The sequence below is a fragment of the Helianthus annuus genome, chromosome 8, assembly GCF_002127325.2.
Source record: "Helianthus annuus cultivar XRQ/B chromosome 8, HanXRQr2.0-SUNRISE, whole genome shotgun sequence".
NCBI lineage: Eukaryota > Viridiplantae > Streptophyta > Magnoliopsida > Asterales > Asteraceae > Helianthus > Helianthus annuus.
The window spans coordinates 14,260,945-14,272,415 of NC_035440.2; the positions used below are offsets into that span (position 1 = coordinate 14,260,945).

General features: G+C 35.3%; 1 protein-coding gene and 1 long non-coding RNA gene across 2 annotated transcripts; one reads left to right on the forward strand and one right to left on the reverse strand.

Annotated features, from left to right (window-relative positions):
* Positions 1 to 3,555: 3,555 nt before the first annotated feature.
* LOC110870855 lies at positions 3,556 to 6,956 on the forward strand. Its single transcript, XR_002553302.2, has 5 exons — positions 3,556 to 3,847; positions 5,200 to 5,288; positions 5,404 to 5,454; positions 6,178 to 6,336; positions 6,671 to 6,956. It is a non-coding gene; the product is annotated as an uncharacterized LOC110870855 (long non-coding RNA).
* A 3,203-nt stretch (positions 6,957 to 10,159) lies between these two features.
* LOC110869601 lies at positions 10,160 to 11,119 on the reverse strand. The gene has a single exon (XM_022118842.1). It carries the CDS (start codon positions 11,117 to 11,119, stop codon positions 10,160 to 10,162), a length of 960 nt encoding a protein of 319 aa, XP_021974534.1.
* Between the last annotated feature and the right edge of the window lie 352 nt (positions 11,120 to 11,471).

An 11,471-nucleotide genomic window follows, 5' to 3' on the forward strand; every position in this document is an offset into this window, starting at 1 on the left:
GGGACACCTTGTGCGACTGGGCTGGGTCGTGTGATTTAGGCTGGCCCAGTCCAGTATGACATGCACGGCCCAACAGTTAACAAACCTAACACTTGTGCGACTGGACTGGCTTGTGCGACTGGGAACCGCTTTGTGCGATCAGGCCCCCTTTGTGCGATTAGTTTTGTTATTTCCATGATTTAGGCAACCGGTTACAATTCTTTATCAGTTTCCAATTTTTGAAATCAATTAACAACTTTCAGTTTCAAGGCTTACTAGATTTCGATCAAACAAGGTTTGTTACAATCAATTCACATAACCCTAATCATATCATATCATGAACACTAACCTATCGATGAACATGCGGCCGATTACTTATTATTTCATCATGATTCCGTGCGCAACATATGATAATAACCACCAATGAGAACCCTAATCACTAACAAGATCATCACATAGCAACAGATTAACAATCATACACTCAATCCGATCATACTACACAACATGTAAACAATTCATACAATCAACTCTAACCGGCTAAGACAAAACGTGGAATCATAACATCATTCAGTCAAGTAAGCATAACAAAACACTAACCGGTTAGAATCAAACAAGGGAAGAGAGTGGTCCGATTGGTGAACAAGATCTACGCTTGCCAAGAGTGTTGCCGTCGTGTGTTGAGAGAGAGAAAATAAGCACTGGGGTTTTGTGTAAATGAGTGTTGTAACAACAAATGGGGAAACAACCCTAGAGATGGGTGTTTGTACGCACAAGAGGAGTGGGCCGGCCCTCACTTGGGCTGCCCCTTGTCCAATTACTAATGCAAAGCCCAATCGGCTTGTGTGGTTGTGTGTAGTGTTGTGCGATCGGATCATTTATAAGTATACAAACATCACAAGACACATTCCCATCACATTAAATAATATCACGTTACATTAAATCTTCCCATAATCACAACACGTTCACATACGTTACACAAGGTAGGTCCGAATTACGAGTTGTCACACAAATAGCAAGACCAAACTGGGTCACGGGGTAACAAACAACCACAAGGATGGACCTAGTGCATCTAGTCGTCTTCAGCAGCTCCTTGATTCCTGTAATGTCTTCTGTTTTGTCTTCGGGTCTTCAACTTTATATTATAATATAAAATATAAACAAAACTGAAACCCTAATCTATTACAACTTTGAGCCACAAAGTGGGCCAAAACCATAAAACAAAACAATAACAAAAATACAAGTACAAGGTCGGCCAGATTTACATATTCAACACAATCATATAAAAGTGGGCAATCTTTTGGTCAAATAAAAATAAATAAAACTTTTGACCAAATAACTTTTTGCCCAAAAAATATTTAGATCTGAAACTTTAAACAAGTTAAAGTTTGAGATTTATAACCGGTTAAAAGGACCGGTTCCGATTTGCATCTTGTAAGCGTGGCTTTGATACCATTGTTGGGATTCAGTGGTGTCAATTTTAATTTTTTTATCAAAACGGGTTTGACATATTTTATTAACTAAATCTATAATTAATAAAACGCAGCGGAATAAATATAAATAATCAACACCAAAAAGTGAACCGAACAGGATCATGGTTACAAACATGCAAATACGGTACATAAAATAATTAATCTACCGATGAGAAAAGTTATACCCTTGTGGTTAATAATTAACCGTGTGAGACACCGAGGTACAACGAACGAGGGCTAGAACACGAACACGGTAACCGGATGTGACTCGCGGAACAATGATCACAAAAGAAAAGAGTCTGCACTTTTCTGAAGTGGCGGCTGTTCCTTTTGATTATGTGATTATATCACAAAAGAACCAAAAGAAAATTACTCCTTTTCAAGTATGACGGCAGCTTTTGCTGTTGTTATTCTTTTTCAAAAACATTAGTATATTATATATACAATATAATATAAAGAGACAATTAGGTTTTATCTAATAAACCCTAATAACCACCACTAATTATCTTTTGGCCCTACAAAGCCCAATACGACTGATACAAGCCCAATCGTGATACAAAACCCGCAAAGACAAAGTTTAATTAAAAAAGTAATTAAACGTTAAATTATTTATAACGTGTATAAATAATAAATTCCGTTCCACGCAAATAAATAATTATTCTAGATAATTATATATTCCGTTCCGCTAATTGTTCGCGATCACCAGTTAATCGAATTAAGTGGATTTAATGTTCGTTGCCCAAGGTGTAACTCTTACGGGTCATAGCTCGGTCAGCAGCGTTGACTTATCGAACCCGTACATATAAATCCAACAGGTAGTTTCTTTAAAAGCCTGCTCCTCATTGTCGTATAGAATTGATTTTTGCCTCATGTACCACCAAAGATAGTATTTCCACGGCATGGATCGAACGATCTTCTCAACAGTTGCAACATCCATAACCGTGTCTATGAAATCGCATCTTGTTTGTGATTACAATCGGGAAAATTAGTGAAAAAGTGACATTTTTCCTTACGTTGGACAAATAACTATATTTATATATGTTTGATGAGTTACTACTTGGTTTTCATTCTAATATGAAAGATTGTCACAACCAGGAAAACCACGTCTAAAATGTAGTTAAAAAAATAAGACATTAATGCTCAAAGTTGTGTGGATAGAAAGATCAAAGATGTAGAAATATGAAAAATGTAACTTGTCCCACAAGGACAAACCTTGGAATGTTATTTAAGTAGGAACTTTTTTTGGATATTGATTTTTTGACATATGAACAAGTGGGGATGACCCTAAAGGGTATGAGGTATTCTAACTCCCACATGGGAGCGCAATCTTATGTTTTGATAGTGCACTTAGCATTCGCACTTGATGATCCATTAATAACTTTTTTATTAACTAGCAACTTAATTTAACTAATTTTGTGCTTATTTACACATTTTAAATACATTAATAAATTTCTTAATTGATTAGCTAGTAGACTTATATATTTGTTGTAGGTGTGAAAAACATTTAATGAAAAGAGTTTCACTTATCTAGAACTGCAATTTTCTTTTGCACATACAAATAAATAAATCTAACAGTTTCGATCATAAAACTCTTCACGTGTAATAACAAATAAAAGACTTATAGATGGTTCATCACACTCGATTCTCTTTGAAAGCCACTATCTTTTGCGAATTCTTGACTCTTGGGGTGAGGACATCTATCATTGACACACTCTCCGCCTACGCACCGACAAAACAAACAATTTCCACATAATGGTTCACACCCAGCAACACTTTTGCAGCGTGGTATACTACGTCGAACCGCGATTGTCCCCTGCCACATCCCTTCACACATAATTTGAATAACCCATATACTAGAAAAATGGGCAATTGTTACCAAAATTTACCACAGAAAAAAGAGATGGCAAATTTAGGGACTGATTTCTCACTAAAATGCAAATTAAACGCGCTTAATATAATATGGTAGCTAAGCGGTGCCAATTTTTGCCACTGTTTATTTTTGGTCACGGAAAAATACAATTTTGGTGGCTAAATCATGGCAAATTCATAGAATTAAAAGATATGTTTGAATTGCCACCGTTTTAGTGGTGATAACATATGAAAATTAATTAAAAAGGTTACAATTTGGATGGGCGGGCAAATATTTCCGCTCTCCACATTTTAGGGTTTTGAATAGTCCCAAAATTACCCGCTGATTCATATTCCACCTTCCTGTTGTCCCACGCCTTCATTCACTTCCCAAATGCTAGGGTTTTGTGTTTGCTTGTGACAGGGAGGTAGCGAGCGATACAGAGAGAAGCGACACTCATGGCGGAAGCATACGATGGAGAAACATTCCTTGAGGTTAATTTCTGACCAAATCAACGTCATCAAAGACACAACTATGCCACAATCTCGAGGTTAATTTCTGCACTAGGTTAATTACAGGGCCGTCTCCGAAAACTACAAAAAGAATTTTGGCCCTGTGCGAGATAAGAAATTTGGGCCCTATTCATTAATCCATTATGTTTGTTTATTGATTTGAGCCAAGTCATTAATTCATCACACGCTAAAACAGCTGGGCTTCTGAATTTGATTGGCAAAAACAGTTGGCATTCGAAACAATTGGGCTTTAACGTTTTTGGTTCGAAACAATGCGGAGTCCAGGGCCCTGTACGAATAGGAAAAATGAGCTCATGTATTTTCAAGTAATTACATGTTAACCTCAACAACAAATATTAAGAATTAACATAAACAAACAATTAAACAATTTAATATAAACAAAAAATTAATTTAAAAAAAGATTCTAATATAAATAAAACAATTCGTGTAATAATACAGTTAAATTTTTGTTAACAAATCTACATACATGTGCAATAAAAACCATCAAATAAAATAAATGACTAAAAGTATGAATGGGCTTCACTCAGGGCCCAAGAATAAATGGGAAAAAACTAGGAAGGAAAACGTTGATAACAGGTCTCGAAACTAGGACCGCTTAGTAAGCATTCACGCGCGAAACCATTTTGCTACAGCATCATCATTGTTTAAACTTGAAACTATATACTTTAAATATAAACATAAAGATTTTTTTTATTGGGCCCCAAAACCTTTTGGGCCCTGTTCGGTGGCACATCCTGCACCCTACGGGCCGGGCCTGGTTAATTAAATGAGTTGTTTATAATGAACTATTGTCTATTTTGTCCATTGCAATGATTGGACCTTTGGAATTGGTGTCTTTTTGTACGTGTTCTTTGAATTCATTCTAACATTGGACTCAAATAACAAATATTGATGAATTCTGAGAACATCAAGCTAATTATGATAGATTTGCAACAATGCTGTATTGGTATAGAAGGGGGGTATTTTTTTTATATGGCATGGTTTGTAGATTTATATCTGTAAATCGATATGCTTTGTGTCCTTTAATATCTTGTTTTAAGGGAACCAAGGAGGACTTTGGGAGTATGAAACTTGTGCTTATTATAATTTTGTATGTTTTGTTGCAGGCTAGTGAGCATAAAAGTTGGGATACTATGTTGACCAGAAGAAAGTTATACATGAAAACTTACTTTAACTGTGTATTTGATTTTCTTTGTGTTATGCATAAGGCCTTAAGAACTATATATCACTCAGATAAAATAAATATAAAGAAAAATTGCTTGCATTCTTTTCCAAAAGGAATATGAAATATATATTGATACAAGTTGCTTAAGGTCCGAATGATCAATGATTCCTGATTATGCATCCACTCATCTTTTATTCTATGCAGGCAGCCTACAGGTGGAATCAACATCGACCACCACTGTAGACATACATCCGCCTCTGCCTAACATGGATTGTTAAATCAACAGCCAACAGGTAACGAAAGTATTTTTAAGATTACAATCAAAAAGAAATCCAACTTCATATATGCAAATAACTATTTCAAAACAAAATTATTACATCACTAACACCACCTTTCCACTGCCACCAGGTTCAAAGAAAAAGGCAAAACTAGTGCAATCATACAACATAACTATCACAGGTACTGTGTAAAATTTAGACCTGGCAAACGGGTTGGGTCGGGTCATGGGTCAAAATGGGTTTGGGTCAAAATGGGTTTAGGTCAAAACGGGTTCGGATCATAAGGGGTCAATTAAAAAAGGGGTTGATTTGGTTCGGGTCAAAACGGGTTTGGGTCAGAACGGGTTTGGGTCAGAACGGGTTTCGGGTCGGGTTGGTAAAAAAATGTTTTTTTTAAAGAGATTGTACATCAAGGGGCAATTTTGTTCGGTTCGAAACGGTACGGGTCGAAATCGTTTGCGTCGAAACGGTACGATACGAAATGGTTTGATTCTAAAGAGTTTGGGTCGAAATGGTTCGTTTCGACCCAAACATTCTAACTACCAGTACCTTTTCCGCTTGGGTCGAAATGGTTCGTTGTAGCATAAAAGCCTCAGAAATCACAAATGTTTTTTTAAAACAAAGCTCATACTTTGTAGTTAGAATTTCTTTGAAAAGTCATTAACCATGTTTATTTACAAGATGGAATTTCAAGTGACCCATTTAGTTAAAATATCTTACCATAACCAACCCATATAATTTTAAAAGCAACCCAAATTGACCCACTTGGAAGGCTTTGGGTCAAAATCGACCCTTCTAGTGTAAATATCGCTATCGCAAATAAAAGGTCAATCATAAAAGCAAACTTCTTCAACGAAGTCATGAACAACATGTGAAAATATGGTGATAAAAGAACGATACGTAGACACACTCTCAATCCGAAGAATACCGTGTTTGCCTCAACTAAGCTTGAAAAAAGAAGGAACGGTTGCAGTCAAGAAGCAAAGAAACAACTAAGGATAACTCCAGCCACTCCCTGATGCAAAGCTGCTCACGCCAAAAAGACAAACAGAAGAATCACCAGGTACAAAACCTTTACAAATGATTCATGGCTTCATGCAATTATAAGACACGAGGAAACATCAAAAAAGAAACTTAAACTATAGAACATACTACAAAACATGACTAACATCAAAATGCCACAACAATAACTGGCGTTTAGAAAACATATCTGTTTGGAAGATAATCCACTTGTTGAACATGTTCCCTAAACATTAATCTTATCAATACCATCTACTATTTCTTCCATCGCTTACTGGGAATTAACTTAAACCTGCACTGCGAAGCGCTCGTAATAAGACTAGTATCATTAATTATGACTTGTTGATTCTATTCATTGGTTGTTGATTGTTTTGTAGATTGAAAAGTTGAAATTGGTTATCAAGGAGCTCTTTAAGGAAAAGGATGAAGAAAAAAAGAAGATTAAATGGAATTATTGTGCGGTTGTTTGCTGTAAAAGAAAAAGATAAGTTGGATAAAGATGTCATGCTCAACAGGATGCCACCGTTGAAGCTATCACGCTTCGAAAATAGGCTATAAACACTTGGTTTTGAATGTTTCGATGTTTATTATATTAGGATGCTTTTTAGTTATTTGATGTTTTAGTTTGTATTTTTATTAGAATGTTTTATATGATTTTGAAAAAGAGAGATTTTATATACTTTTTGGATTTTTGTTGTGTTATTGCAGCATTTTATATAATTTTGTAATTTTATTGAAATGTACTTTTAATGAAAAACAAGGAAAATGAGAAATTTGTATGTTGTGGTTGAAAATAATCAATGCAAGCGGTTGCTATAACGTGAAACATGAAAAAGTTTCTATAACGTAATAGAAGAATGACAAAAATTTTGAATAACATTTTAATGTGAAAGAGAAAACTATTAAACTTGAATTGAACTCTCATTATATGTCCTACAACTAGCAAAATTCTCCCGTGTTACACGACCGAGATTTTGTCTGTATCTAACTGTTTTGTTACGACATCAATACGCTAGCAACACTAAATAAAACAACCAAAAGAGAAAATCCAGATTATTTCCCTAATATATATCATAGATGAAAAGTTGTAAATGACTCTATTAATAATATAAACATTCCAAAATTGAAGCGAAGAAAAAAATTAACGCAGCCTCGTATTTAGTCTTTAGAAAAAGCGAACAAACGGAAGTTATAAGGAAAAAAACAAAACTATAAGGCTAAAAACGTATATTATTTGTAGTATAAGGCTTGTAATAGAAACTTATAAAAAACGTCAAAGCTATCGTTCACGCACATTGGTAACTATTATAAACTATTGGGTTAAAAACAAATATTAGTTATTGTATAAGGTGTGTAATGGAAAATAAAAAAAATCAAAGTCACTTTTCACAAAAGTTGATAATTGTTATATATATAACTAGTGGGTTATACCCACGCTTCGTGGCGGCCCCCAATTTTTAACAATTTATTATTGGTATGGATCCAGTTCACTTTGGTATCGGCACTCGCTTTAACAATCGCAAGAGAAACAAAAAAAAAAAAAACAATTGATCGACAACAATAAAAATAAATATCAATTGAAACTATATAAAAAATACCGAACCGGTATCGACGTTGTTCGGTTGGTATCTGTAACCCTTGTGCAAAATTTCGGGCTTTCAAAAAACTTTTTATTTTCGAAGCAATTCGTTAACCAATACTTAAACGTAACATGTTTAACGTAACATACACATCGGGACAAGGACATAAGCTACACATACCCTAAATACCCTTTACATAACTTAGATATAGGTTTTGAAGGGTTAGGAATGACAAAAACACGTTTATACAAGTTCAGGGACCATTTTTGACAAACTGCAAAAGTTTGTCGAAACCCTCAGCAAACGGACTGGATGTACTAACCCAAACATCTTTATTCTCATTAAAATCTTGTATTTTATTGATAAGAATGCAAAATTATCAATCGTGATGCAATTTCGATCATTTTCGTGTTTGGTAAAGTCTTGTACGTTATTTGCGAAATGCGTAACCGTACAACCGAATGAGCCGACATCCACGACATTCCCGAACCAAAATCCAACTAAAACCTCCCCTTTTTGGCTGCCACCATCAACAAAGTTCGATTTGCTTCTGTTTTTTATTACACCGAATAAGTTGCTTATGCAAAGTTATTTCTATCAATTGACCGATAAACTTGCTTTTGTAACTCTTTTAACATTTCGTGTGTTGGTAGTTTCTTTAAAAGCCTGCTCCTCATTGTCCTATAGAATTGATTTTTGCCTCATGTACCACCAAAGATAGTATTTCCACGGCATGGATCGAACGATCTTCTCAACAGTTGCACCATCCATAACCGTGTCTATGAAATCGCATCTTGTTTGTGATTGCAATCGGGAAAATTAGTGAAAAAGTGACATTTTTCCTAACGTTGGACGAATAACTATATTTATATATGTGTGATGAGTTACTACTTGTTGGTTTTCATTCTAATATCAAAGATTGTCGCAACCAGGAAAACCACGTCAAACAAAAACGTAGTTAAAAAAAAATAAGACATTAATGCTCAAAGTTGTGTGGATGGAAAGATCAAAGATGTAGAAATATGAAAAATGTAACTTGTCCCACAAGGACAAACCTTGGAATGTTATTTAAGTAGGAACTTTTTTTGGATATTGATTTTCTCATATATGAACAAAAGTGGGGATGACCCTGAAGGGTATGAGGCATTCTAACTCCCACATGGGAGCACAATCTTATGTTTTGATAGTGCACTTTGCATTCGCACTTGATGATACATTAATAACTTTTTTATTAACTAGCAACTTGGTTTAACTAATTTTGTGTTTTTTACACATTTTAAATATATTAATAAATTTCTTAATTGATTAGCTAGTATAGACTTATATATTTGTTGTAGGTGTGAAAAACATTTAATGAAAAGAGTTTCACTTATCTAGAACTGCAATTTTCTTCTGCACATACAAATAAATCTGACAGTTTCGATCATAAAACTCTTCACGTGTAATAACAAATAAAAGACTTATAGATGGTTCATCACACTCGATTCTCTTTGAAAACCACTATCTTTTGCGAGTTCTTGACTCTTGGGGTGAGGACATCTATCATTGACACACTCTCCGCCTACACACCGACAAAACAAACAATTTCCACATAATGGTTCACACCCAGCAACACTTTTGCAGCGTGGTATACTACGTCGAACCGCAATTGTCCCCTGCCACATCCCTTCACACATAATTTGAATAACCCATATATAAGATAGTATAAGATCAACAAGTTGAAAAGATAACATGTATATATATATAAGCATAAGGGAGCATGCACAAGAGGTTCTAATTACCAAATAGAATGAAGGCAAACACCATAAACCTAGTCATAGCTTGTTGTGTAATCCCCATTTTGCTTCTGCTATGATTTTCTCTCTATAATACATGTATATATATATACACAATTACACACAAACATGGTAATAAATTTTAATGTGAACATAATGTTAATGTTATATAAGGTACATGTGGATATTTTAAATATTTAATCCATATATATCTAACGAATAATTTTTTATTTTTGTTTTTACATTTGACATTTGTTTGCATTTATGGCATGTGATGTGTTTTCTACTACAAGTAGAAGGATATAGGATATACATGTGATGTAATTAATACAATACTATTCTTGCATTCATTTACATTGGGTTTTTTTTTGAACGGCAAACATCAAGCACTTTATTCCATCACCAAAAAGTTTTTACAGACACACAAAATGGTTAGTAAGCGACTAAGCCAACCACCCATATTTAAAAACTCCTATTACATCACCACAAGGAGTCGTAACAAACAAGAAACTTAGTTTCCTATCTCAAAACGCACCCAATCTCTGCATTCCAGCGCTGATTTCTTTGCTCTATTTTTTATCCACAGGAAAGTTATAGTCTGCATCTCACCAAAGATCCCTTCTATGTTCACGTGTTTTCCTTTGAAAATCTTCTCGTTCCTTGCCTTCCAAATGGCCCAACACGTTGCTAAGATAATCGATTGTAGATACACTCTTTTTGGTTCGTCTAAATGCGCAGATTTGTAGAATTCGAACAGGTCTTTTATTGAGTGTGTAAAAATCTGCTGAACTTTACACCAATTACTTACTTTATGCCACAACACCGCTGCTGCGTAACAACAGATAAATAAATGATCTGCGTCTTTGTCTCTTTCCCCACATAATGTGCAGACTGGATCGGTAGCTAGCAAACCCCTCTTCTTTAACCCGACCATCGTTGATAACCGGTCTTGTACCCCGCGCCACCCGAAAATGTTTACCTTTTTAGGAACCCATTTAGCCCAATCGTAAGGATAGAATGGTGTAGCAAACCTGTTTAGCATTTCTTTCGTTGATGAAACCGAGAAGACTCTGTCACCCGAGTAGGTCCATATCCACTTATCATTCCTGTTTTCCAGTTGGATTGTGCTTCTCACTGCCTCGATTTGGTGCAGTTGGTCTAACAGTGCATTTGTGTTAGGCATAAATTTCCACTCCCACATGTTTAAACGGTCTTCAGCAGAGGCATGCTTATCTCTTTCCATACTGAACAGTTTCGGGAAAATATCCTTCAGCGGGCCGTCTCCAGTCCACCAATCCAACCATAAACGAACCTCTCTACCATTACCCACCACCCTTTTTATCATGTTTTGAACCGGCAAATTGTAATTGTGAAATTCTTTCCTCGCTCGAACAATGTTGTTCCAAATTCCGGAAATGCCTTCCCTAACAGGAAGGTACGACGCGGAATATGTATGCAAATGGATTGCCATAATAACTCTCCCCCAAAGGGAATTTTTTTAATGTTTGAGACGCCATCACCATTTTGATAACAAACTAAGATTCATATTTTTAAGAGCACCTAACCCCAAGCCCCCTTTATCCATCGGTCCAATGACCCTATCCCAACATACCCATGCCGTTTTGGATTTATCCTCATTACCCCACCCCTCCCCCCTAAAAAAAAAAAAGAAAAGAATCTTCTTCGAAAGCTTTCAAGCTTATCCAAAACACCTTGCGGCGCTTTGAAAATCAAGAAGAAATAAAGAGGAAGACAATCGAGAGTAGCTTTTTAAATTGATTATTTTCGTTACACAAATATCAGATTATTACATGAAATTTTGA